The sequence below is a fragment of the Bos taurus genome, chromosome 2 (genome assembly GCF_002263795.3).
Source record: "Bos taurus isolate L1 Dominette 01449 registration number 42190680 breed Hereford chromosome 2, ARS-UCD2.0, whole genome shotgun sequence".
In the NCBI taxonomy this organism is placed as follows: domain Eukaryota; kingdom Metazoa; phylum Chordata; class Mammalia; order Artiodactyla; family Bovidae; genus Bos; species Bos taurus.
Window position 1 is genome coordinate 125,682,614 of NC_037329.1, and position 26,427 is coordinate 125,709,040.

General features: G+C 52.2%; 1 protein-coding gene across 9 annotated transcripts; it reads left to right on the forward strand.

The window, feature by feature from the left end:
- The first annotated feature begins 6,054 nt into the window (after positions 1–6,054).
- Positions 6,055–26,042, forward strand: FGR (FGR proto-oncogene, Src family tyrosine kinase). Of its 9 annotated transcripts, NM_001098991.1 has the most exons (14): positions 6,225–6,234; positions 9,342–9,503; positions 13,871–13,933; positions 14,904–15,133; positions 15,607–15,709; positions 16,478–16,576; positions 20,116–20,219; positions 20,677–20,826; positions 21,507–21,662; positions 21,778–21,957; positions 22,730–22,806; positions 23,042–23,195; positions 24,038–24,169; positions 24,278–24,827. In NM_001098991.1, the coding sequence occupies exons 4-14, from the start codon at positions 14,914–14,916 to the stop codon at positions 24,484–24,486; spliced, it is 1,584 nt and encodes a 527-aa protein (NP_001092461.1). In that variant the 5' UTR covers positions 6,225–6,234; positions 9,342–9,503; positions 13,871–13,933; positions 14,904–14,913; the 3' UTR covers positions 24,487–24,827. The 9 variants fall into 9 exon arrangements, with proteins under 9 accessions (XP_005203207.1, XP_005203212.1, NP_001092461.1 ...); XM_005203150.5 differs by lacking the exon at positions 9,342–9,503 and having other exon boundaries at positions 6,055–6,234; positions 14,901–15,133; positions 24,278–26,042; XM_005203155.5 differs by lacking the exon at positions 9,342–9,503 and having other exon boundaries at positions 6,055–6,234; positions 24,278–26,042.
- Positions 26,043–26,427: the final 385 nt, after the last annotated feature.

Sequence of the window (26,427 nt, forward strand, 5' to 3'; positions counted from 1 at the left end):
GTACTCTTGCCTGGAAAATCCCATGGACGGAGGAGCCTGGTAGGCTGCAGTCCATGGGGTCACTAAGAGTCAGACACGACTGAGCGACTTCACTTTCACTTTTCACTTTCATGCATTGGAAAAGGAGATGGCAACCCACTCCAGTGTTCTTGCCTGGAGAATCCCAGGGATGGCGGAGCCTGGTGGGCTGCCGTCTCTGGGGTCGCACAGAGTCGGACACGACTGAAGCGACTTAGCAGCAGCAGCAGTAGCAGCGCATACAGTCTCTGTTGCAAGCATTCAGCACCGCCATTGTAGCATGTACACAGCACACAAATGGAGCATGGCTACGTTTCAGTGCAACTTTATTTAAGGATGTTGAAACTGAGATTTAATGTAGTTTTCGTATGTCACGCAATATTATTCTTTGATTTGGGGGGAACCATTTAAAAATGTAAAAATTGGGACTTCCCTGGTAGTCCAGTGGTTAAGAATCTGCTTGCAATGCAGGGGACACCAGTTCGATCCCTGGTCTGGGAAGATCCCACAAGCTGCAGGGCAACTAAGCCCACGTACCACAACTACTGAAGCCCCCATGCCTAAGAGCCTGTGCTCCTCAACAAGGGACATCGCTGCAGTGAGAAGCCAGAGCACAGCAATAAAGAGGAGCCCCTGCTCGCTGCAACTAGAAAAAAGCTGGATGTAGCAATGAAGACCCAGCACAACCAAAAAAATAATTTTTTTTAATGTAAAAACCATTCACAGTTCATGGGCTGCACAAAAACAGGCAGAGACCATCTTTGACCCATGGTTTGCTAAGCCCTGATTGGATTTAGGTTAAGCATCTGTAACAAGAATTCTTCATAATGATGGTGATTGTCTAACAGTTATTGAAGGAGGAGGCACAAGGGCCAACTTACACGAGTTATGGGTGAGTTACGGGATGTCCACTAGATCTCTCCATTGAAAAGAGAGAGCCTCTTTGCAAAAGCCCGGTCAGCTGTGCAGGACTCCTTCCGCACCATGTGAACACTGCGTTCTTTACAACCTTTCACTTAGGGACTTCCGCGGTGGTCAAGTGGTTAGGAATCTGCCTGGTAATGCAGGGGACACGGGTTCAATCCCTGTCCCACACGCTGCAGAGCAACTAAGCCCCGTGCACCACAACTACTGAAGCCCACATACCTTAGAGCCCATGCTCCAAGACAAGAGAAGCCACCACAACCAGATGGCCGAACACCTCCAACCAGAGTAGACCTTACTCTCTCCAACTGGAGAAAGCCCACATGCAGCTATGAAGACCCAGCACAGCCAAAAAAAAAAAATAATTTTTTAAAAATTCAAAAGAAATCCCTTTACCTGGTGTTTTTGGTACCTTCGATGCACTGAACTGTGGCCTCCGTTTAAATTCATAAGTCAAAGCCAGAACCCCAATGTAACTATCTTTGAAGATAGGGCCCTTATGGAAATAATTAAGCTTAAATAAGCCATAAGGGGCTTCCCAGGTGGCACAGTGGTAAAGAATCCACTTGCCAATGTAAGAGACACAGGAGACCTGGGTTCGACTCCTGGGTTGGGAAGATCCCTTGGAGGAGGAAATGGCAACCCACTCTAGTATTCTTACCTGGAGAATCCCATGGACAGAGGAGCCTGGTGGGTCGCAAAGAGTCAGACACTGAGCATGCATTCATATAACCAAAGCCATAAGGGTGGGGCTCTAATCCAAAGCGTATCCTTATAAGAAGAGACAGTGGAGAGTGCCTTCTCTCTCTGCCAGGTGAGGACATGTAGAGACGCTGGCCATCTGCAAGCCAGGAGGAGGGTTCTTACCAGAAACCCACGTTGATCTGGGACTGCTAGCTTCCAGAACCGTGATAAATAAATGCTTGTTGTTGGAGCCACACAATCTATGGCTTTGGTATGGCAGACCGAGGTGACTAATGCAACATCACTGAGAGTTTTTGCCTAAATCGATTATCAGTTGAGGCTACAAGATGGAGTTTTTCTAGTTCTCACATTCCTTCTAGTATATTCACTTCAGTTCAGTTCACTCGCTCAGTCGTGTCCAACTCTTTGAGACCCCATGAATCGCAGCACGCCGGGCCTCGCTGTCCATCACCAACTCCTGGAGTTCACTCAGACTCACGTCCATCGAGTCGGTGATGCCATCCAGCCATCTCATCCTCTGTCGTCCCCTTCTCCTCCTGCCCCCAATCCCTCCCTGCATCAGAGTCTTTTCCAATGAGGCAACTCTTCGCATGAGGTGGCCAAAGTACTACTGGAGTTTCAGCTTTAGCATCATTCCTTCCAAAGAACACCCAGGGCTGATCTCCTTTAGAATGGACTGGTTGGATCTCCTTCAGTCCAAGGGACTCTCAAGAGTCTTCTCCAACACCACAGTTCAAAAGCATCAATTCTTCGGTGCTCAGCTTTCTTCACAGTATATTAGGTGACATTTTTCTACAAAGAAAAGCTTTCCTTCAAGTAGCAATGAACAGCAGCCTCTCCAAAGAAAGGCAGGATAAATGCTACATTTTCCAAGGGAAAGTTTGGAGGTTTTTGTGTGTTTTTTTGGGTGGGAACTTCTGTTTGTATGCTGAGAGGTTAATTCTTTGGAGAGGGAGAGACAGGGTGCAAGAGAGGAGGTCACAGAAGGTGTGAAGTCCTAAAAAGGTGTGAGGATGTGGAGTACAAGTGGAGGAAGGAAGGGGAGGACAGAAGAAACGGTGTGAACTGGCCCTCTGGGTGGATGTACAAGGCCAGCTTACTAAGAAATGTGCCGGAGGATTGCTGGGCTTGGTTGCATGCATGCTAAGTCACTTCAGTCATGTCTGACTCTATGCAACCCTGCGGACTGTAGCCCGCCAGGCTCTTCTGTCCAGAATTCAGAATTCCTCTGAATTCTCCAGGCAAGAATACTGGAGTGGGTTGCTATGCCCTTCTCCAGGAGATCTTCCTGACTCAAGGACTGAACCCACATCTCTTATGTCACTGGCATGGGCCCGCAGGTTCTTTACCATGAGCACCGCCCGGGAAGCCCGCTGGGCCTCGTTAGTGTTCTTGGAATCTGGGAGCTGTCACCCTGTCTGTCTGGCAGGTGTTTTTCTCCTCCACACCCAGAAAAGGTAGATAGTTTGATTGCTGCAGGTCTGGGGCTTTCCAGGCAAGCACCCTGGGGGGTGAGGGGCGTGGCAAAGGGGCACCACCACAACTGACCACAGAATCCAATATGGTTGAAAACAGAAGCGAGAGCAAGAGTGATGGCTGGATGGGAAATGGATAGGAGTGCTCAGCTACTTGCTGGCCCTTGGTTTTTAGTTTTGATATCAGTTTTCAGAATTTATTTAAAGGAACATGCAAGCATGGGAACTACAACCACTAATAACAGTGAGAGAGGGTGTTCAACAGGCCCCTCCTATGGCCTCTGTGTCCTGCGCCCATCGTGGGGAGCAAGTGCCACACGGAGAGCAAGGACTGGACCTGACTCCTGTTCGAGCCTCTACCACCCAGCCTGGCACGGGCTAGTGACGGAGAAAGTTGAGTTTGATTGGCTGAATGAAAGAAGGACAGCAAACACTTTATACAGCGCTTACTATGTACAGGTCACTAGTACATATGCACAAGTCACTTGCTAGGTACGAGCACGCTGATTTCTCCCAAGACTCCTGGAAGGTAGACCCCCCCCATTTTACAGATGAAGAAACAGAAGCACAGAAAGCTAAAATAATTTGTCCAAAGTCATGGAGCTAGAAAGAGGCAGAGCTGATCTACAGACCAGGCAGTCTGGGCCCAGAGAGTCCGTATTCCTCATGACCAGGATATTCTGAATGGATGAATGAGAGTCATAGAATCGGCTTATCTCTGTCCTGGGTGAAGCCAGGTATCTCTTGAGGCCAGAGCCCAGATCTGGTCAAGAGAGAGCCAAGTCAACCAACAATGAACTGAGAACTACTCTGTTCTAGATTCTGACAACTGCCATGAAGGAGACAAACTCGGTGCTAAGGGCAAGAATAAAGGGACCTCCTTAGATGACGTGGTCAGGGAAGGCTTCTCTGAAGAGGCAGCACTTCAGGTAAAGGACAGAAAGGAGCCAGTGCTGTGAAAACAAGGGAAAGAGTGTTCTAGGAAGAGGAAACTGCATATAAGAAGATCTTGAGGCAAAAAGTCAATGTATTCTAGGAACTGAAAAAGATTGCAGTGTGACTGAAGAGGAAGAGGGCCCAAAAGGAACTTAAGAGGTGGGTAGGGGCCACGACTCTTCCGAAGCCACGAAAAGGGTTTGGATTTAGTTATTTTTCGCTATTATTGAATTGTATTTTTTTTATTCTGAGCAGAATGGGAAGTAAGCCATTTGAGTTGGGTTTTTTAGTTTGTTTGATTTTTTGCCATTAGTGTTTTAAGCAAGGAACTTATGTGGTCTGATCTGTATATTAAAAGCAATAGTTCTGTTCTTCCATTCATTTGGATAGTCAGTCATTGATTCTTCGATATTTTCATTTGTTCTTTAATTCTTACATTCATTTATTTTTTTCACTGGACTTTCATTTGTTTGCCTGCTAGTTCCTTTGCTTCTTGATTGACTCATGCACTCCTGTACTCAGAGAACCTGCCTCTCTGTGCCAAACCTTGCCCGGACTCCAGGGGCCTTGCCAAGAGCCAGACACAGTCCTTGCCCTTGAGAAAAACATATCCCACACCCCACACCCCAGGAACCAGTGGTCACCAAGCAAATGATGCTGAGTGTTCTGCTGGAGATGAGAAGCCAGACCTTGAAGGATGACAGAGCCTGATAGATTGGCGGGGCGGGGGGGGGGGGGGTCCCCAGGGGAAGGGACCAGTGCCTTCATGTCTATGGTCCCTAAGCCTGACACCTGACCAGCAATGATAAATATCTGTTTGTTAACTGAACAGGTGGGACAATGGTCAGGCAGGAAGTACTTGATGGTGTCCAGGAGGTGATAGTGTCCAGCCAAGGTGAAGCCACCCTCCACAAGTCCCTGCAACTCTAGCTCCTCCCCTGTGCCTTCTTCCCCACTCTTCCTCCAATAAGAAAGGCATTCTTACCTGTACCCTTCTGTTCTCTGCTGCCCCGCAATCATATTGAGACACACCTGAACACAGGCATGTGCACAGGCATTCACAGCCATCCCTGCTCACACACAGAAACACACATGCCTACATAATGCGTCCCTGTTGTTGATTCCAAAATTGCAGTCATCGTGTTCATTGCCTACAACCACACACTCACACATCTGTGCTTACGCCCCCTCCCGGCCTCCCCACCATATCCCAACACACATACTGCACCAAACAGCCCTCCCACACACATCTCATCCTCTTCTGACAAGAGAGATTGTTGTGGTCCTGGTTGAAGGCTGAACCCCAGGTTGAGGGGAGGGGCATCGAACCCTACTAGTTGGAAAGGCTAGAACTATTGTGATAGAAATTGCTATACTTAGTTTTTCTAAAAGTTGGGGGGTCGAGGGAGGCTGACACCTTCTTGTTTGCTCAGTGTAGCGGGATGACTGATTCCTTTGAAAAGCAAAGAAGGGTCTTCTGCTGCTCCTTGCTGTCCTAGAACCTCTCCAGTGCCCAGTCTCCAAGGATGGCAGAGCATGGTGACTGAAGACCAAGTGGCTCTAATAACAGCAGCCTTGGGTCAACTGGCTGTGAGAACTTGGGTTAAGGCCTGTCCTGGTGTGGTCCTCGAGTTTTCTCAGTTGCAAAGGCCAGAGAGCAGAGCAGTGGTGGAGAAATGCCCCCTCTTAACCTCAAATGCAATAATTCTAAATGAGCAGGTGCTTCTGGGTGTGAGGAACCTGCCCCTTTGAAGGGGGTCTCCGGGAAGTCTGTGCTAAGGGTTCAGGTCTGGGGAGAGGAGCCGGGGTGGGGTCGGGGGTCCGGGGGAGGCCTGGGAAAGCTGAGCAGCGGTAACTCAGGGGAGGTGGGAAGCGGGGGCGGGAGGGCCTGGGATGTGAGGGCCCCTCCCCGCTGCCGCCGGGCAGCTGGCTTGGGGCTGGGGCGTGACTGCAAATTCTCCCCGTCGCCACCGCCACCGCGCGCGCTGCCGCGGCTGCAATAAGAGAAGTCCGAGAAGTCCGAGGCGGCTTCCTCCTCCCTAACCAGAGGGGGCCGCGGTCAGAGGCGAGCAGCACCCCCGTTTGCTCGCCCCCACCCCTGTCGGCACTCGTGGCTGCTGGGAGCCCCGGCCGGCTAGCCCCGGGGTCAGTCAGAAGCGGTCTCGCCTGGGACCAGGTAGGAGCCGTCGGGGGAGCTGGAAGGGCCGGCGGTGCCCCGCCCCCAGTCCCTTCGTGGCTGGGAAGAAAGGGGGACGTGGGGTGCGGAGAGGAACCCCTAAACTTGGGGAGGAGAGCTGAGGGAGTTGAAGGCCAAAGGGTCCTCACCCCGAAAAGGACATAAGAAGGAAAACGGAGGAACCCTGGAAAGTGAAAAACTGATACAATTTGGGGAGAGGGCTGAGGGAAGGCGGGGAAAGTAGACTAAAAGGATCTGGTGGGAACCTGCAAAGACGAAGCTGGGAAGGGGCTGAGTCGGAAGAGGGAAACTGAGGGGATCCCCAAAAGGGTCTGGGTTGAGAAACTAAAAGGGACCTTGAAAGTGAGAATCTGGGGAGAAGCTGAAGGCTCTGGAAGAGAGGAACGACTTTTAGGTGGGTGGGGAGGGGGTCTGCCAGAAAGGAGTCAAGGAAAACCGTTTCTGGAGGACGCGGAATGTGGGTCGCAATCCCGAGGGTCCAGGAAGTCCCTCTATCCGGAATCGGCAGAAGTCGGAGGTGGGGTGAGGCCAGCGGCCGGGAGGGGAGGGGAGGCTGTCACAAGCGCCCCCCTAGACGCTCCAGCCTCGCACAGGTGGGCGGGTTCCGGCTGGCGAGGGGAGTCCTGCAACGCTCAGGAGGCGTGGGTCCTGGTTTCCTGGGGAAGTCCCCGCCCTCGGCAGGGATGGGCCTCTCTGGGTGCCCCCTCCCCGCCCGCAGCGGCGATCTCGGTCCACGTTCCTCGGGATCCGGGAATTGCTGGCCGCCCCGACGGAAATCCTGCCTTTGACCGCGATTGCCGGGAGGGGCTGTCTCCATGGTAACGAGAGGGCGGAGGGACCGAGCCCAGCGCTGGGCTGCCTCGGGGCTCAACGCCCGCGCTACCCTCTGTGGTCTCCTCCCCCGCCCCCATTTTGAGTCCTTAGTTCGGGGCGAGCTGCGGGGCAGAGGAGTAAGGCGAGGATGTGCAAGTGTTCAGGGATTGGGAAGGTGGGGGATCTGCAATCTCCAGGTCTTAGCCAGACTGGAACCTTGATTGCTGTGTGACTTTAGGCAAATTATGGGGCCTCTCTGGGCCTTAACTTCCTCATTTGCATTATGTAGGAAATTATCCCTGCCCCTACCCAGCTTCCATCCCCCAGCTTATCCCCAGTCGTGGGACTCGGGTGCACTAAGCAGTTTCCCCCACCCCCACTCCCCACCCGACCCGGTGTCCTGGGGGCTAGCCTCTTCAGTTTCTCATAAGTATAGAGTTGGACCACAAAGCCTGACAGGGCCTCCAGGGACCAAAACACAGGTGACTTCTTATAAAATAAATATTTGTGGGTCTCTTGAGGCCCCGTACTGGGAAAGTCAGCCGATTTGAGACTGTCCTTGACCCTCCCCCTTATTTATTTTTATTTTTTTGGTGATTTTGTGTGTGTTTATGGTATAAACACTGGTTTGTCAGCAAGTTTTGCTCTTCTCAATTCCAAATAATGCAAAGTTCAAGAATATGCATTTTATTGAAACTTCATTTTCTTTTTTTAAATTGTTTTATTAAAAAAAAAAATGTTTGGTCATGCTGCGCGGCACGTGGGATCTTAGTTCCCCAACCAAGGATCGAACCCATGCCTCCTGCATTGGAAGCGTGGAGTCTAAACCTCTGGACTGCCAGGGAAGTCCTGAAACTTCATTTTATTGAAACCAGTGATCCCTGAGTCTTTTAATATCCTTCCGTTTGTGAGTGTGGTGGTGGGAGAGTGAGGCTCTGTTCCCACTTCTCAGATGGGAAGATGGAGGTTCGGGAGTGAATAACTGACAGGTCAGCAGTAGGGACCCAGAAGCTGGGCATCCTGTCCCTGATGTGGTGAAGGATGTAGACAGAACTGAAGCCTACATTCCCTCCTTATCCCTATCAAATTCCGTTGCCCTCTGGAGAGGAGAGGGGAGCCAGGGGGGCAGTGGTGAAAGAACATATGGGTTTCCTGGGCTGTGTGGCTGGTTCTTGCTTTCCAGTGGGTGTGAAGCTGTGAGTGAGGGTGGAGAGTGTTTTTGAGTATGGTTTGGGCTTTGAGTGAATGAGCTTGAGCGTGTGAGCATGTGTGTGGGTGTTTGGGTGTTCTCTGCAGCCACCTGGGGCTGTGGCAAAGGAAGTGGCCAGACCTTGGCAGGATGGGTAGGGGGACCTCAGGGCTGGGGAAAGAGGACCCAGAGCCCTTCCTGCACAGAGTCAACCAGGCTGGCCTCTGACCAGACCTGGGGAAGGGGACTGCCTGTCTGAGCGTGCTATGAAATTCAGACTCCTACTCCCTCAGTTCCCCCTGGACCAACTCATGGCTTTCCATCCCCCGAGAATCTCAAGTCCCTCAAGATCTCTATTTTAGAGGCTAGTGGGTAGGTTTTCAGCAACCGATGAGAAAACACTTTTACCCACAAGAAGTGGAGAAAATTCAGCTGACACAGTGAGGACCCTGTGGAGGGGAAAGCCAGTGTGGCCCTTCCCTCACCCCCACACACTGGCCTTACCAAAGTGATAGAATCAGAGCCGGCTGTGTCTTCTTAGCCCCTGGGTGTTAGGGGTGGGGGTGATAAGGCCTGAGTGATGTGAGGTGGTTGGAGGTTCTATGAGAGATGAAGGCCTCAATGAGGGAGATGGAGGCTCAGGAAGGGCACTGGAGCCAGGGAGGGGTGGAAGGTCTCAGTGAGGAATGGAAGCCTTCATCAGAGGGCCAGGCCTTGGTGAGGATGGGGTGCGGTGAGCCTGAGACTTGGGCCTGCCCACTGGGCCAGCCTGAAGCCCTGAGGAGAAGCCGGAACTCTTGCTGGATGGTGGTTTCCTGCCCCTGTTCAGTCCCAGTTCCCTTTTGGTGAAATCCCCCAGGCGGCTGGGCCGGCTCAGCCCTCCCACCTCACCCTGAGCACTTCTCTTTCTTCTCTGCCTTGTCACTTCTCCTCCCTTGGCCCTGGAGGGGGCTTCCTCAAGGGGAGGGACCAGAAGTGAAAGTTCGCCGAGCAACTACAGTGCGCCCGGTGCTTTCAGGGGCTTGACCGCAATTGAGGCTCAGGAGCAACCCCAGGAGGCAGAGATCTGATTCCTATTTTCTAGGCGAAGAAACTGCAGCTCAGCGAGAAGTGAAGCAACCTGCCCAATGTCTCAAGTCGGGTAGAATTTGAGCTCAAACCAGTCTCCAGATCCTACAGATACTTGGCAGAAGTCAGGGGGGAACAGGACATCCTGTGTCTACATCAAAGCCCTGATGTAGTGTTGGCAAGTATAGACCAAAGAAAGGATGGGTGCATCTGGGGCTCCTATGTCCAGGAGGAGGCGTGGGAGGGGGGCAGGTTCTCCGCTTTATGGCCAGCTGCCATATATATGGCAGGGGTGGTATGATCAGTTGTCTGGGGACTGGGTAGGAAATATGACATTCACCAATCAAGGAGAGCGTGACCCCCCTGCTCAGGCTTTGGAGAGCATAGCTGGGAACAGAACTCTGTACTTGAATTAATAGTCCTGGCTTTGAATCCCAGGTCTGGCTGTTTGACCTCCAGCAACTCACTTCCCCTCTCCACACGAGAGAGGTAGACTGATAAATCTTCCCTGAGGGCCCTTCTAGCTTTGCTGTTTGTGGTTCTCAGCCTCCCTTAACCACACTGGCCAAGAGCCTTCCCAATAACTGCACAGAAGATACAGATGCAAAAACAGATGCTCAGAAGGCTGATGTCATCCAATTAAGGCCCCCAAACTTGGGAGGGCCACACAGAGGGAGACATGCTGAAGGTGGGAACACCATGGTCCAGGATTGGACCTCAGTTCTGACATCTACAACCTGATCTTGACCCAGATCAGACTTTAGAAGCCAACTCCTGTCAACCAGATGTTCAAGAGACCTGTTTATTAACAGATTCAAGTCCCTGCAGTGACCAGAATGCTTGTGGCGGGTCTCTGAGCCACTCCCTTTGTAAGCAGGCAAAGGGAGAAAAGAGACTTGGATTCAGATTCTAAGGGCTATTGAAAATCAGTGGTTGCTGAGAGACCCTGGGCAGGTCACTTCCCCTTCACTGGGCTATAATGAGGATTCAGGGTGTGTAGCACAGGGCTTGGCACTCTGTGGGGGCTCGTGAGGGTACATAACTGTATTGCTTTCACGGGGACTTCAAAATACAGCAGTGCTTATGATGGACTTTGGAGCCATATTGATTGGGGTTGTGTTTTAGCTTCCCCTTATTCGCTGTGTAGGTAGTCTTTGGGAAGTTATTTAACACTTTTGTGACTCGGTTTCATTATCTGTAAAATAGGGGTAATAATAAAACCTACCTCACAGGGTCACTAAATGAAATCAGTCATGGGACTTGTTTGACACTGTGCCAGGCACAGAGTGAAGTGAAGTGAAGTGAAAGTCACTCAGTCATGTCCAACTCTTTACAGTCCCATGGACTGTAGCCTGCCAGGCTCCTCTGTCCATGGAATTGTCCAGGCCAGAATACTGTAGTGGGTGGCCATTCCCTTCTCCAGGGGAATCTTCCCAACCCAGGGATGGAACCCAGGTCTCCCGAATTGCAGGTGGATTCTTTACTGTCTGAGCCACCAGGGAAGCCCCAGGCACAGAGTAGGTGTTTAATACTTTAACGTTTTAAAACTAATAGCTATTTGCCTTCCCACCCGCTTCCCCAGACTTCTAGGAAGTCAAATTATGCTCCTAGGCATTGGTGGCTTGTAGCTGAGATGACAGCTAGCCGAGGACAAAGATTCCTGGGGGCTGTTTTCATGCAGATGCTGAGCAGAGAGGACCCTTTGCGTTCCCTTTCTCTTTTTTCTGTCTTTGTCTCTTTAGTTCTCTCTGTCTCCACCCTCTCTTTCTCAGTCTCTGTCCGTCCGTCTCTCTGTCTCTCATTTCAGTCTCTATTTGTCTCTTTGTTTCTTTCCGGCAGTGCTGTGCTGGAGCCAGCTACCTAGTACCGGCCCTGGGGAGCTGATTCTGCAAATCTCTTTCCAGCCCAGCGTTCAGCAAGTCACTTCAGTAACTTGAAATCGGCCATGGTGGGAATATTTACACCATGGAAATCAGCAAATGCTACAAATCTGGGCCTTTTTATTCCCCTGTTTAAGAGTCAGTATACCAGCACAGCATCACCCCTGCCCCCTCTGCCCACACGGTCAGCCTTGCCAGAGCTCTCCCTCTGCCTCTTTCTTGGAGGGTCTCTGGACCCCCTCCCCATTCCAGGCTTGCAGAATTCCGGGATCCCCTTAGGCTGACTTTTAAAGATGGGGGTAACATGTACCTGTGTATTGTTGGAAGTGGCGGCATCATGTCTAATGGGAACTCAAGAGATCGTATAAGTTTGAAACTCTTATAGAGAGGAGCTCTGTGTGGGTCTGTGACTGGGGGAGGGGAGGACTACATATATCTCTGGGTTTCCCAGTGGAGGCTCAGTACACCTGTGTGTGCTTGAAGGAATGGCTGGAATCCTCTGTGTCTGTGACCAGGCAGTGGAGAGAAGTGGTTCAGATCCTGGAACCAAGGGCCAGGATACCTCATCTGTGCGGCCTTGGGCAAGTTTCTAAACCACTCTGTGCCTCGGATGCCTTTGCATTAATAATAATTCTTAACCTCGTAGAGTTGTCGTGAGGATAAAATGAGGTAATATGAATAAGGTGTTTAATGCAGTGGCTGACACAGAGGAAGGCTATAATGGGAGAGGCTCTGTGTGTGTGTGTGTGTGTGTGTGTGTGTAGATGGGTGAAGGCTGAAGGTGTGTGTCTGTTCATAGATGTCTGTGTCTGTGAATCTGTACAGAGGAGCTCAGAGAGTCCATGTGAGGCACTGTTGTGTAGCTGAGGTGGCGGGGGTGTCTGAGAATGTGTTGGGAGGGCTCTGTGCCATCTGAGATGTGTGTGTGTCTTCCTGTGAGAAGACCTCCATTCTCACCCTGTAGGTTGTGTTTTCCTCTTACCCCCATCTGTCCCCTGAGTGCCTGAAATCCCCTCCCTTGGCTCGAGATGCCCCTCCTCCACCTCTGCGTCTATTCTCTCCCTGAGCCTAACCAGCCCTGTAGCACCTTGGAGCCCTTCAGACAGTGGCTTCACCCCAGGGGAGGGGTCCTGAGGTCCTGAGGTGAAGACCTCCTCAATGGCTTGGTGAACAGGGGCTATTTTGGAGCTCAAACCACAGCCCGCCTCATAGTTCACCACATGGGTGTCACCCCCTACACATACACGGGAGAATGGTTGCAGCGGAGCATGAGACAGGCTGGTGGGTCTAAAGTGGGGATCACAAGGCACTGATGTGACAGAGCCATCAGCCAAGCAGCTAGATCCAGTGGATCCAGGAAGGCTTCCTGGAAGAGGTGAGTGGTGCTGGCTGGACAGGTGGGGCAGGACCCACAGAGAGAAGAAGGAGGGTATCTATAAAGGGAACGGAACTCGGGAGTCGAGAAAGGCAAGGCGGGACACCTGTCCTGAGGGTCCTCTGGGAGAAATGAAGGCACACAGGGTTAGCCCCACCCTATCGCTCATATCCGGAGAAGGCAATGGCATCCCACTCCAGTACTCTTGCCTGGAAAATCCCATGGACGGAGGAGCCTGGTAGGCTGCAGTCCATGGGGTCACTAAGATTCGGACAAAGACTGAGCTACTTCACTTTCACTTTTCACTTTCATGCATTGGAGAAGGAAATGGCAATCCACTCCAGTGTTCCTGCCTGGAAAATCCCAGGGACGGGGGAACCTGCTGGGCTGCCGTCTATGGGGTCGCACAGAGTCAGACACAACTGAAGTGACTTAGCAGCAGCAGCAGCAGAGCTCACATCTGAGGAAGTCGAGCCCTTTCCCCGGCAGTTCCTCTCTGAGTGTTGCAATGGCAGAGTTTCTGGCAGGGCGTGGAGAGCCCTTGCTCAATGACCTGCCTGCCCTGTCACTCAGAAGACACAGCTACCGGGAAAGCCTTGGCTCCCTTGGGGGCTTCCCAAGGGACCTGGTGGTCCTGACTTCTGACCTGGGCCTTTCCATGGTGTGGAACAAGCTCTGGAGGTATGTGTCCACCTTCCCCGGCTATTCAATGTAGTCCTGGGGTTGCTGGGGTTTACCCAGACCAGGAGGGATGCCAAGGCAGAGCTCAGAGGGAGGGCTTGGTTTTAGGAGACAGTGACCAGAGGCCTAGGGGGAACTGAACAGGGCTGACAGAAGTCCTGTTAGAGACCTGGGTCTAACCCAGAGATGTGCATACGTGAGTGTACGAGTCTGTTAGCCTGAGCAGGCAACCTGTGTGCACGTGCGCGTGTGCGCGCTGCCGTGTACCGGAGCTTGGGCTGGTGTGCGTTAGTTGTGTTGCTGTGTGCTGGTGCTGCTGAGCCCACTCACGCAGGGGTGCGCTGTGAGTGTCGCGGGTGACTGTGCTGCCGTGTGTGCTGCTCATGTGTTGATGTGTCAGATGGAGATGAGTGTGAGAGGGCTGGTGTGGGTGGTGGGTCTTGTGTGAGGTCTTTAAGTGAGCCATGGAGGCCAGGAGGAAAAGGAAGGAGGAGTCCTGTCGGGGCAGAGCCCAGGCCCCTGGCTTCCCTGGAGAGGACAGGTGTGGGCATCTGGCCGCCAGAAGCCTGGCAGGGACTTCATCTTCCGTGTCCTCTGTCCTGCCCTCAGGTCTCCGGCCCCTCCCAAGGACCATGCCACAGCCCCACTGACGCAGGAGTAGAGGCCTGAGGGGTGAGTGGGGGCTGAGGGCTCCCCGGGTCAGGAAATGGGGTGGCGGTGGCCTTTCTGGGCCCCACAATTCCTCACAGCCCCTTCTTCCTACAAGGGCCCTGTTGCTAGGTAACAGATGGGGGAGCGAGAGTGAGGCAGCTTGAAAGGCCAGAGGCTGGACCCACGACAGGAAATGGCCTTGATCCCCCTCTGCAGGGACTCTCCAGGTGCAGGCACACAGCCCTCACACACACTCACACATAAACATGCATCGACACACAGACATGCGCACTTGCACAGACATGCACATACCCACACGGACTGACGCAGACCTGCACACACAGATACACACACGCAGGCAGGCACAAATACTCCCACACAGGGCTACATGCATGGTCATGACACACAGATGCACTCACTCACACACACCTGCAAACACAGAGACACACACATACATGCTGATACAGAAACGCATGCATATGGACACATTCCAACAGACATGAGCATACAGAGTCATTTCATACAAGAACGTCCACACACTCACACACACACAGACACAGACATTCACAAAGAGCTGCCTAGACACACACAAAGACATGCACCCACAAGCAAACTCACCAATACTAAGAGACACATGAAAGACACACACACACACACACATGCAAGCACTCTGAGGGGGGTCATAGAAACCCAACACACTGAAGCAATAGGAGGCAAAAACATATAAATAAACACAGAAACATCTCGAAACAGAAAACCAGTCCTGTGGAGGAGATATATACTCTCCAGAAACACTAAAGCAGCTGCGGGGGTGGACAGAATGGTGACCCTGCCCCGCTTTGTCCCTCACTTAGGGAGGACTTCCTCCCCCCAAGCCTGAGTGAGGCAGCTGCACGCCTCTGCATGCTGTATGTCAGTGGCGTGCAGGTGTGCCTAGGGTGGCATGTCTCACATGGACCCCTGAGTGAAGCATGCACCCCTTCTATAGCAGGGCACCTGGCATGGGCTGTGTGTTCTGCAAGAAGTTGGAGCCAGGGGCCAAGGAGGATGGTGGCCTAGAAGGGGACTTCAGGAACTATGGGGCTGCAGACCGCTATGGCCCCGACCCTACTCAGAGCCGGCCTGCATCTTCCTTTTCCCACATCCCCAACTACAACAGCTTCTCCCCTCAGCCCGCCAGCCCCGCCTTCCTCGATGCGGGCACCATCCGGGGCATCTCAGGTGAGTCCAGAGGGCTGGAGGCAAGCCCTGACTGGACCCTCACAGGACCTCAGGGGAGAAGAGGCTTGGCCTTGTCCTTCGGAGCCTCCAGGATGACTTGGGAGACACAGCCCTGCTTTTAGCGCACAGTCTGAGGGAACCCGTCCAGCCCTACCCTCAGAAACTTCCATCTGAGGGGCAGACAGAGCTCTGTTCCCCGTCTGACAAAAGGACTCCGAAGACAGTTACCAGTGGGATGTCTGCTTGGTCAGGAAGAGCAGAAGGGACTCGCAGGGAGCCCCCAAGGGAGGAGGGATGAGCTCGATGGTGTGTGTCCTGAATCCATGGGGTCCAAATCAGAAATCCACTGGATTCCAAAGACCTTTGATCTCCAGGGCACTGCCGCAGTGGGGAGGCAGAGTGCCTGTCTGAGGAACAGGACTCCGGGGGTGCAGCTTCCGGGGGCCCCCTGATGAGTAACCCTGACTCTGCAGGGATTGGGGTGACCATGTTCATCGCCCTTTATGACTATGAGGCCCGAACGGAGGACGATCTCACCTTCACCAAGGGCGAGAAGTTCCACATCCTGAACAACACGTAAGTGATCGGGCCTCCCCAGCTCAGGACCCAGAGAGGAATCTTACTGGTCCTTGTCCTCAGGAAATGCCAGTCTAACTGGAGAAGGAGACATGACAATAACAATGTCTGGGTAACTGCTACTATGTAGGGGAAGCCTGAGGAACTATGGGCACGGAAAGAACACCAACCACGGCCTCTAGGGTAGCAGTGATCAGGGCAGGCTTTCTGGAGGAGAAGATTTCTAAGCTGAGACTAGAAAAACAAAGAGACATTGAAAGAAGAGGTGACAAAAAAGGAAGAGAGTTAGAATGAAACTAAATGATGACTTCTGGAAACCACCAAGTGGTTCAGATTAGGAGGGTCATAAAGTCTGAAGTGCGGAACAGATCCTGGAGGACTGGGTGGGAACAGAGTCCGCAGGGCTTTTTAAGCCATCTTGAGGAGTCTGGATTTTATCAAGAAGGAAATGTAGCCATTGGAGGGGTTTTTAATGGGGAAGTGACCTAGTTAGCTGTTCACTGCCTGCCCAAACCCCAGCCCAGCTGAGGTGCCAGAAAAGAATGCCAGGAGGCCCAGATGTCCCCACACATACTCCTTCTGCGGGGAAAAGCTCCCAGGGCAGCTGCAGTGGCTGGGGGCAAAACAGGCAAAAGCCCTGGGGGTGGTGTGTTCCGGGTGAGGGGTTGGCAGGGCCAGTGTTCGCCTGATCTTTGACGTGACCCTGCCTGGCCCCATGGTGCCCCAGGGGCTAGGTTGCCAACGAAACCCTCTGTTCTGTGTCTCCAGCGAGGGTGACTGGTGGGAGGCTCGGTCCCTCAGCTCCGGACACACTGGCTACATTCCCAGCAACTACGTGGCCCCCGTGGACTCCATCCAGGCTGAAGAGTGAGTAAGGTGGGGGGACGCCAGCCTTAAGGGCAGGGCTCTGGAGTCCAGATTCAAGGCCACTCTTGAGCAAGTCGCAGCTACACTCTGAGCCTGTCTCCTTATCTATAATCCAGTAAGGTCATTGTGAGGATACGAGAAGATAAGAGAGATGATACTAATAGTAGGTAATATTATCCAGCACGTACCATGTTCTGAGCATTATTCAGAGTGCTTTCTGTGTATTAACAAAGTCAGAAACTAATACTATACTGGTTTACAAATGAGGAAACTGAGGCAGAGAGAAATTAAATATCTTGCCCAAGTTCACATGGCTAGTAAGTACGTGGAGCTGGTATTTGAACCCAGTTAGTCTGGCTACATTTGCTAAACGTTATTTATTTATGAAAGTGAAAGTCGCATAGTCGCATAGTCGTGTCCAGCTGTTGGCGATCCCTTGGACTGTAGCCTGCCCGGCTCCTCTGTCCATGGAATTCTCCAGGCAAGAGTACTGGAGTGGGTTGCCATTTCCTTCAACCCAGGGACTGAACTCGGGTCTCCTGCATTGCAGGCAGATTCTTTCCCAACTGAACCACTAGGGAAGCTATATATAGATATATATTCTCTCAGCGATAACAACTGTGTATGAGCTTTTTAAAACACTGGGAAGTGCTAAACACATAGAAGGAGACATTACTTAGAATTAATTCTGTTAAGCAATCAGAGAAATATCATTTTTTAATACCCTGATGAAATTGAGATACTGTGATGGGTACTTTACATACTTGATTCATTTAATTCTCTGTGGACACTATTATTATCCCATTTTAAGGATGAGGAAACTGAGGTTCACAAACACTTTTTAATCTAGCTTCACATATACATCCATATATAGGAAAAGTAGAGATTGGAGAGACCTCAGAGTGGGAGTCGCCAGGACTTGGTGACTGATTTGCTGCTGGGCTGTGAGAAGTGAGAAGGATCCAAAGTGACCCACAGGCTTCTTATGGAGCCAAGTAGGTGCTGTTTGCTAAAGTGGGGGAACCCAGGAACAGGTACAAATACATGAGAAGGGGCTTGTGAGGTTGAATTCATGGAGAGGAACACCCACAATTAGGTCAGCAGTTAGATTGGGTGTGCTTTGCATGAGAGCTGCCCAGCCCATGCTAAGGCATGTGCCTGCATTAGCCCAGAAAAGGGGCATCCTTTTCTAATTAGCACTGAGATTCCTTAGTTTGTTGGCTGTGGCTTTTGCAGAGGTCATACCTGGGCTGGGGTGGAAATTCAGGACTCTTCAGAGGAGAAAGAATCATCAGAGCTGCACAGAGGTGTGAAGGAAGAAAATGAAAGAGACTGGTCCTAGGACCCAACTCTGGAAAAAGCCGGGCATGAGGGAGAAGGAGCTGTTGGCAGACCAGGCCAGGCCGAGTCAGAACAACCAAGAAGGCAGCGGGGAGGTTTCAGGAAACAAGAGAGGGAATGTCAGAAGCTGCCACTGGATTTGGCAACAGGGTTGACCTTGGTGAGACATCCCTCCGCATGAAGTGAGGGTGGAGGCCAGACAGCAGAGCCTGGGAGGGAGTGGGAGGTGAGGAAGCAGAGACCCAAGTGCGAAGGGCTTTTTCAAGTGAAGGAAGGTGAGAGATACAGCAGAACGTTGGTGGTAAGATAGAACTTAGAATGGTTTCCTTTGGGGAAAGAAGAAGTGTGGCCACATGTAGGGGCTGGTGGGATGGAGAGGAGGCAGATGGGGCTGGTCGGTGGGGGAGAGGTGTCCCTGAGCAGAGGCCAGTGGACGGGCTCCAGAGCTCAAATGGCAGGAGGCCTTCATCTGGAGAGGGTGATAGGAGGCTTCTTGGAGGAGAGGAGGTGATGAGGCAGGTGAGAGGTCTGGGGGTCCACATCTTAGAGGCAGTGTCGTGCAGCTCTGAGAGGCGCTCCGGGCAGCATCGTGGTTAAGAGCGCTGTCGTGGTTAAGAGTGCAGGCCCGAGAGCAGACAGCTTGGGTTCCTATTCTGGCAGCACAGCTTAAGAGCCGCGTAGCTGGGTAAGTTGCTTAACCACTAGGCATTTCAATTTCCTCATCTGTCTAGTGGGGGTTAATAACAGTACTTATTTCACAATATTGTTATAAGAATGAAATAAATACACGCATGTAAGACAGCAGAGCCTGACACAGAACAGGTGCTGTTCTTGTTATGTCAATGATTAAAGAAGTAGCTAATGTCAAGGTGTGAGGAGGGGCAGAGCATTGGAAACACTTGAGAATGTGATCTGTCTACACAGCTTCTCCTTTCCCCACCCTGCCTGCCCTTCTGGGCACTACTTGCCAATGCCTTTCCTTGTTCCCCAGACTGTGCCTAGTAACCATGTGTGGCTTGACAGTCCCAGAGTTCACTGAGACCGCCACCTCCTTTAATTTGAAAACTGTGCTCCTTTTAATTCAGCCCAAGGTGATCACAAGCCAATTTAGTGATCAAATGACACCTGAGTCTTCTGTGGCACCTGTGGTCACTTTGGCTCTCCTCCCATTGTAGTCTCACCATTGGTTCAAGGCTACAGCTCAGTCCCAGGAAGTATATCCAAGAGACAGCAGGAATGCTTGAGATCTGAGTTGAAGTTGAGACTTAGAACAACATCCAGGCTTTAGAGAGTGGAGGGAAAGCAGCAGTCAGAACTAGGCAGGAGCAGTCCAAAAGAGGGAAAAGGGGACTTCCCTGGTGGTCCAGTACTTAGGACTCGGCGCTTTCACTGCCTTGGCCTGGGTTCAATCCCTGGGGCAGGGAACTAAGATCCTGCAAGTCATGCTCTATGGCCAAGGGGGTAAAAAAAAAAGAAGAGTAGCAGAAAAGAGTGTTGTTCTAGATGCCAAATGAGGAAAGTGTTTGAGGAGTATGTGGAGAGAGGAATCTGAGTGACTGTGTGGGTTGGTGGGTAAAGAAGTAGGGTGGGAGGCAAAGGTTTTAGATAGAGCTCATCAGCTAGCCTTGTGGGAAGGTCAGTTCCCCTCTCTGAACCTCAAGTTCCTCATCTGTAAATGAGCCTATGGAAGGAGCTGTAGTGACCCCCTGATGAAGTCTAGCAATTTTAATTCAAGAGAAACTCAGAGAGGTGATTTCCCTAGTGGCCCAGTGAGTAAGAATCCACCTTCCAATGCAGGGGACAGGGATTCGACCCCTGGTCCTGGAGCTGAGATCCCACATGCCACGGGGGCAACTAAGCCCATGCACACAACTCCTGAGCCTGCCCTCTAGATTCTGTGAGCCCCAACTAGGGAGAAGCCCTCACAGCGAAAGGAAGATCCCTTGCAGCCAAATAAATAAGTAAGAGAGAAACCCGGAGAGTGAAGAGAAGCCTAAGCTTCACTGGGCACCTCCTGTGTGCCAGGCATGCTGTATGTCCCTGCTCTGTGATCCTCCTTGTCAGGCTGCAAATCGGGTGTGTGATCCCCTTTTCATGGGTGAGGAAAGCGAATCTTGGCTAGTGAGGTGACTTTTCCCGGGAGGCTGAGTTGGGGGTTGAGTCAGGTGTATCTGACTCTTGCTGGCCTTTCCCAACAGGTGGTACTTCGGAAAGATCGGGAGGAAGGACGCTGAGAGGCAGCTGCTCTCCCCAGGGAACTCCCGCGGGGCCTTTCTCATTAGAGAGAGCGAGACCACCAAAGGTGAGGGCTCTGCCACCGCCCACCCAATGGGGACAGCCTAGCCATTTGGGTGGGGCTAAGAGCAGTGGGCTTCCCTTGTGGTTCAACTCGTAAAGAATCTGCCCGCAATGCGGGAGACCTGGGTTCGATCCCTGGGTTGGGAAGATCCCCTGGAGAAGGGAAAGGCTACCCACTCCTATATTCTGGCCTGGAGAATTCCTGTATAGTCCATGGGGTTGCAAAGAGTCGGACAAGACTGAGCAACTTTCACTTTCACTTCACTTTCAGGAGCAGTGGGGTGGGGCTTGGGTCAGGGCCAAGACTGGGACAAGGTTGGAGGGACTGAGCTAAGACAGGGATTGGGTTCAAGAGGTGTGGCCATCCAACTTCAGAGTCCCCAGCCTTTTGGGCTTCCCCAGGCTCCCAGACTGGGGCTGGTGAGGAGGAAAGCAGACCCAAAGGTGACCCTTGCCCACAGGCGCCTACTCCCTGTCCATCCGGGATTGGGACCAGACCAGAGGCGATCATGTGAAGCATTACAAGATCCGCAAACTGGACACCGGTGGCTACTACATCACCACGAGGGCCCAGTTTGACACTGTGCAGGAGCTGGTGCAGCACTACCTTGGTGAGGGCAGCCCTTCAGGCTGGCGTGCGTTTGAGATTCCTGAACCAATTGGCTGAGACTGAGGTGCCCAGGGAAGGGAAGGGGCTCCCAAAGCAATTGTGCCTGGACCGGAACTAGAACCCAGGTGTCTGGACGCCTGGCCCAGGATCCTGCTCTGTAAGTTTCCAGAGGAAACTGAGGCGTGAAGCTCTGCATGGCTGGAGAGCGCCCCCCCTAATGTCTGAGCTGAGTAAGAGACTGAATGGACCTGCCTTGGAGGATGGGCTCTAGGGTGGAGGAGCAGGTTAGCATCCAACCCTGGTTTTTGCTTTGGTTGGTTAGGCCAAGCATAGCTGTGTGGAAGGGTGAAGGCTTCATGTCCACACCTTTGTCTGGAATTCCCAAGTCCATTTCCACCTGTCAGAATCCCATCTTATCCTTGGAGGCCCAGCTGGAGGCCACCTCCTATGGGAAGGCCGTCAATCCTTACAGGAATCATCTCTCCCTCCAGTGCCACCTCCTTCCCTGGCCACCAACGTGTTCACCTACTCAGTGGGCTGGGGTGCCTTCTGCCCTGGCCTGTGACCCTCAGCTGCCCTAGCGCCTTATAACTGGTCTTGGAGGCTGGGGTGGGGATGAGGAATATGTGGACCATCCTGGCCAGCCTTTGACCTTCAACTTCCCAATGCCCCACTGCTCAGAGGTGAACGATGGGCTGTGCCATCTGCTCACGGCGGCCTGCACCACCATGAAGCCGCAGACGCTGGGCCTGGCCAAGGATGCCTGGGAAATCAGCCGCAGCTCCATCACGCTGGAGCACCGACTGGGCACCGGCTGCTTCGGGGATGTGTGGCTGGGTACGGAGGTCCCGAGAGCGGAGGAAGGGGTGTGGGTGGGGGTGGGTGTGTGGAGGCCAGGGCGAGGGCTGGGGGCGGCAGGAAGCTGATCCAGACAAGCCTTTCCACGCGACAGGCACGTGGAACGGCAGCACCAAGGTGGCGGTGAAGACGCTAAAGCCGGGCACCATGTCCCCGAAGGCCTTCCTGGCAGAGGCGCAGATCATGAAGCTGCTGCGGCACGACAAGCTGGTGCAGCTGTACGCGGTGGTGTCAGAGGAGCCCATCTACATAGTGACCGAGTTCATGTGCCACGGTGAGGGGCGGGGTCAGGAGGCGGGGTCTGGGAAGGCGGGGTTTTCAGGGGGAGTCCCAGTTTTAGGTGGGTGTATCTCGGGGAGGAACCGGGGTGGCGATTTGTGAAGGGACGAGGAATGATGGGCAGAGTTCGAGTGAGGGGCCCCGGAATGAGAAAAAAAACACTGGAACTTTGGGTGGGGCCAAGTTAGATGGGGCGGGGTCTGTGCCTGGGGGCGGAGCCTCGTGGGGCGGTCCAAGACATGTGGGCAGAGTAGGGTTGTCGGTGGGAATAGGGTCTGGGCGAAATCCGTGAGGAGTTGAGGCACTTGGCGGGATCCCGAGTGGGTGTGTGTGGGGGGTTGGGGGGACACGGATCTAGGGTGAGAAGGACTGGGAGCAGGGGGCGGGGCCAAGCGAGAGAAGGCAGGCCCAAGGCTGGGAGTAGGGTCTTAACGGCTGCTTTTCTTCTTTTTTTGTTTTTAATTAACTTATTTTAATTGGAGGATAATTACTTTACAATACTGTGATGGTTTTTGCCATGCATCAGTATGAATCGACCATAGGGATACATGTGTCCCCTCCACCCTGAAGGTCCTTCCCGCCTCCCTCCCCACCTGTATCCCTTCAGGTCGTCACAGAGCACCAGCTTTGGGTGCCCTGCTTCCCATATCAAACTGGCACTGGTTATCTCTTTTGCATATATGGTAATACATATATTTGGATACTATTCTCTCAAATCATCCCACCCTCTCCTTCTTGCTGCTGATTTTCCGAGTTCTTCTCCCCAGGTAGCCTGCTGGAGTTCCTCAAGGGCCCGGAGGGTCATGTTTTGAAGCTGCCCCATCTGGTGGACATGGCGGCACAGGTAAACTGAGACAGCCACCTTTATCTCTCAGAGCCCGTCCTATTATCTCCCACAAACCCCTGGGCCCTCCAGCACCTAGCCTGCTCCTGGGAGTTGCAGCCCCAACGCCTGGACCATCTGTGCGACCTGAGGCAGGACCCTGCCCCTCTCTTTGGGCCCCAGTCTGAAACAGGATTTTTCAAATAATCGCTTACACAAATACGGTGTCCTCATCTCTCTGTACCTTCGCCCCCAGGTTGCTGAGGGCATGGCCTACATGGAGCGCATGAACTATATTCACCGTGACCTCCGGGCAGCCAACATCCTCGTCGGGGAGCGGCTGGTGTGCAAGATCGCTGACTTCGGGCTGGCCCGACTCATCGAAGATGACGAGTACAACCCCCAGCAAGGTGCCTGCCTCACCCCTCCTTCTGAGAGCTCCCCAGTGCACCAAGGGGCTACCATGGGGCCCCGCCTCCTCCCAGACCATCCAGGACACTCCTGCGCTACGCTACGCTAAGTCACTTCAGTCGTGTCCGACTCTGTGTGACCCCATAGACGGTAGCTCCTACTCCGATATAACATAAAAGGCAACTCTGGGTTCAAACCCAGCTCCTCCACTTACCAGCCATGTGGCCTTTGGCAAGTCACTTAACCTCTCTGGGAGCTGTCTTTTCTCATAATGGAATTCTCAGTGAACAATCCCAATGAAAATACTCAGACAATAGATATTTATCAAGCACCTCCTATGTGCCAGGCACCTCTATAAATCTCAAGTGAAAGACCATAGAGTGTAATAGCAAAAACGCTGTAGCCAGAATGCCTGGGTCTGAATCTTAGCCACTTGGAAGTTGTATGATTTGGGCAAGTTATTAACTACTTAGTGCCACCTTTTCTTCTTCTGTACAATAAGGATAATAATAGTAAAAAAAAAAAAAATAGTAATAAAACTCACAGGGTTTTCCTGAAGGTTAAAATGAGTTAATGCATATAAATTGCTTAAAACAGTGCCTGGCACATGGTAGAGGCTATACAGGTGTGAGCTATAATCATGATGAGAATTATTACAATGTTTGCAAAGTGCCCAGCACTATACTAGACTCTTAGCAAGTTCTGGCTAGATACCAGGTCTTTCCTGTTATGCCCAGAGACCTCTGTGCTTAGGGTTCCCGTTCCCAAAGATGCCATTCTCTAATCCAGCTATTCCCAGGGATTTCCTCATTAACTTTCTCTTCTCCCTCAATCTCTCTAGGGACCAAGTTCCCCATCAAGTGGACAGCCCCTGAGGCTGCCCTCTTTTGCAGATTCACTATCAAGTCAGATGTGTGGTCCTTTGGGATCCTGATCACTGAACTCATCACCAAGGGCCGAGTCCCCTACCCAGGTTTGCTGGGGGATGGGGAGGTGGAAAGGTGGGCATGGGAAGAGCTTCCTCCTAGTTGCTTCTTCAGGAGGGGCTAGGCCCTCTGACTGACAGAGCCCTACCTTCCAGGCATGAATAACCGCGAAGTGTTGGAACAAGTGGAGCATGGCTACCACATGCCGTGCCCCCCAGGCTGCCCAGCATCCCTGTACGAGGTCATGGAACAAACCTGGCGTCTGGACCCAGAGGAGAGACCCACCTTCGAGTACCTGCAGTCCTTCCTTGAGGACTATTTCACCTCCACAGAACCCCAGTACCAGCCTGGGGATGACACATAGCCTGATTGGGCATCAACCACCTCTCTGGGGGTGCCCGCCAAGCCCTTCCTATTCCCAGGTTCCTATTTCTAGGTTCCCAGGCCTAGAACCCTATAGAGTCCTAGCATGTCAGAGCAAGCAAGTTGCTTTGGGTTCATCTAGGGCAACCTGTTCATTTTAAAGATGGGGCAAATCGAGGCTCAGAGATCATCCCTCACCCACTCTGGCCCCAAGCTCTCTCTCTCCTCTTCCCACTTAAGCCCCTACATGCCTCTAGCTTTCCTGCCTGTGCCCCTTCCCCCCAAAAAGGAAATGCTGAGATTTTTTCTAGTTATTTATAAAATTGTATATCCTCTCCCTCACTTAGCTCCTGTCCCTGGTTTCCTACCTGTCAACCCACCCTGGTCCGGACCCCCAGAATTCACCTACTCAGTTCTCTCATATCTGTAATTTACAAAAACAGGGAAAGTCTCTGTCGGATCCCTTTCCCACTGGGTGGATGCTGTAATACACGACTGGGGTCCAAGCCCAGGGTGAAGGAGAGGGTTGCTGAGGGCTCATCACCTCTCTGAATCATGTGTGTGTTTACTGATTTTGTAAATAAGAAGAGTGACCATATGAATTGTTGAGCCATGAAAATCTTTTCCTGTGGGAGGGATGGTGGTCAGTGGGAGGTGAGTGGGCCTGCTTTGGCTGCTGGAAGGAGGAGGAGGTTAGAGATAGCCGTAATGCCTGCTAATCACAGGGCACCCAAGGTGTGTTCTAGGACACCCCAAAGTCCTGAATCTCATCCTCATATGAGCTCAGGATGAACTGAGAGATGGATATAGAATCAAGTAACTGGAAATCAAAATATCCCCTTCATTACTGATGTGGCTTTCAGTCTGCATGCAGTGGTTTCACTAAGTCTTTACTTGATTTCAGCAGATTTACTGTTCATCACAGGCACCTCAGCAGAACCTCAGGCCTCCTCCACTGAGGTCAGGGAGAGGACCACAGTGGATCCTCTGCAACTCCCCAGAAGGGACAGGGGTAGGGCTGGGTGGGCAGAGGCCTGAGAGTCTAGCTCCTTGGATTTCACTTGGGACAACTCTGCCCCCAAGGGGCTTTTGGAGAGGTTTGGAGGCAGTTCTGTTAGTCACAGTGATGGGGGGGTGGGGGGGTCCTGCTGGCATGTAATGGACAGGGAGTGGGGTACTTAACATCCTGACATGTACCTGTGCAGTGAAGACTTGTCCTACCCACTGGGTTCCCCTTTGAGAAACTCCTGCAGCTGATGTGACTCTGGGTAGAAACAAGAACAGGGAATAAGGATTCCCCCCTCTCCCATCAACAAGTGTTGACCCTTAACTTACAAAAAGAATAGCCAGGGGAAAGAGTCTGGGAGCTGGGAATTACGCCCATGCTTGGCAAACAATGACTAAGTATTGGCTCTGTGAAGGGCCCTTTGCTAGGCAGGAGCCTGGGAACACAGACCTGAACAAGATCTGTCCCTGTCCTGAAGGAGTTCACAGTCAGGCTGGGGAGAAACAGTAGTAATAATAATAACTCATTTATTAAATGTCAACTGAATGCCAGATGTGTTTACGGTTATCTTTTCATTTAATCGAGTCCTGAATCTGGTTCCATGATTAGCACCCCCATTTACAGGCGAGGAAACTAAGGCCCAGGGATTACCTGATGTACCAAGGTCACACATATATATGACAGAGCTGGGATCTGAACCAAGGCCCATGATCTGTCTATCAGACCTTGCTACCTCTGAGTTTTGGGAAAGGATCCTGTCTGCCCCAGTGGATGTTTAGGGGATGCTTCTGTCTCTAAATATTGGTAGAAGGATTCTCTGGAAACTCCCCAAGTTGAGTGACCTAAAGGAAACAGAATAAGGTGGCCAGTGTAGATGGAGCTTTCCCTGCGCTCAGCCCTCTGCTAGGGATGGCTGAACCGGAGCAATAAGATGCA

Excerpts from the sequence above, each read along its gene's own strand:
- FGR (XM_005203150.5), top strand. The coding sequence starts at position 14,914 with ATGGGCTGTGTGTTCTGCAAGAAGTTGGAGCCAGGGGCCAAGGAGGAT. Across the intron at positions 15,134-15,606 it reads CACCATCCGGGGCATCTCAG|GGATTGGGGTGACCATGTTC; the intron begins GTGAGTCCAGAG and ends CTGACTCTGCAG. Across the intron at positions 24,170-24,277 it reads GGGCCGAGTCCCCTACCCAG|GCATGAATAACCGCGAAGTG; the intron begins GTTTGCTGGGGG and ends CCTACCTTCCAG.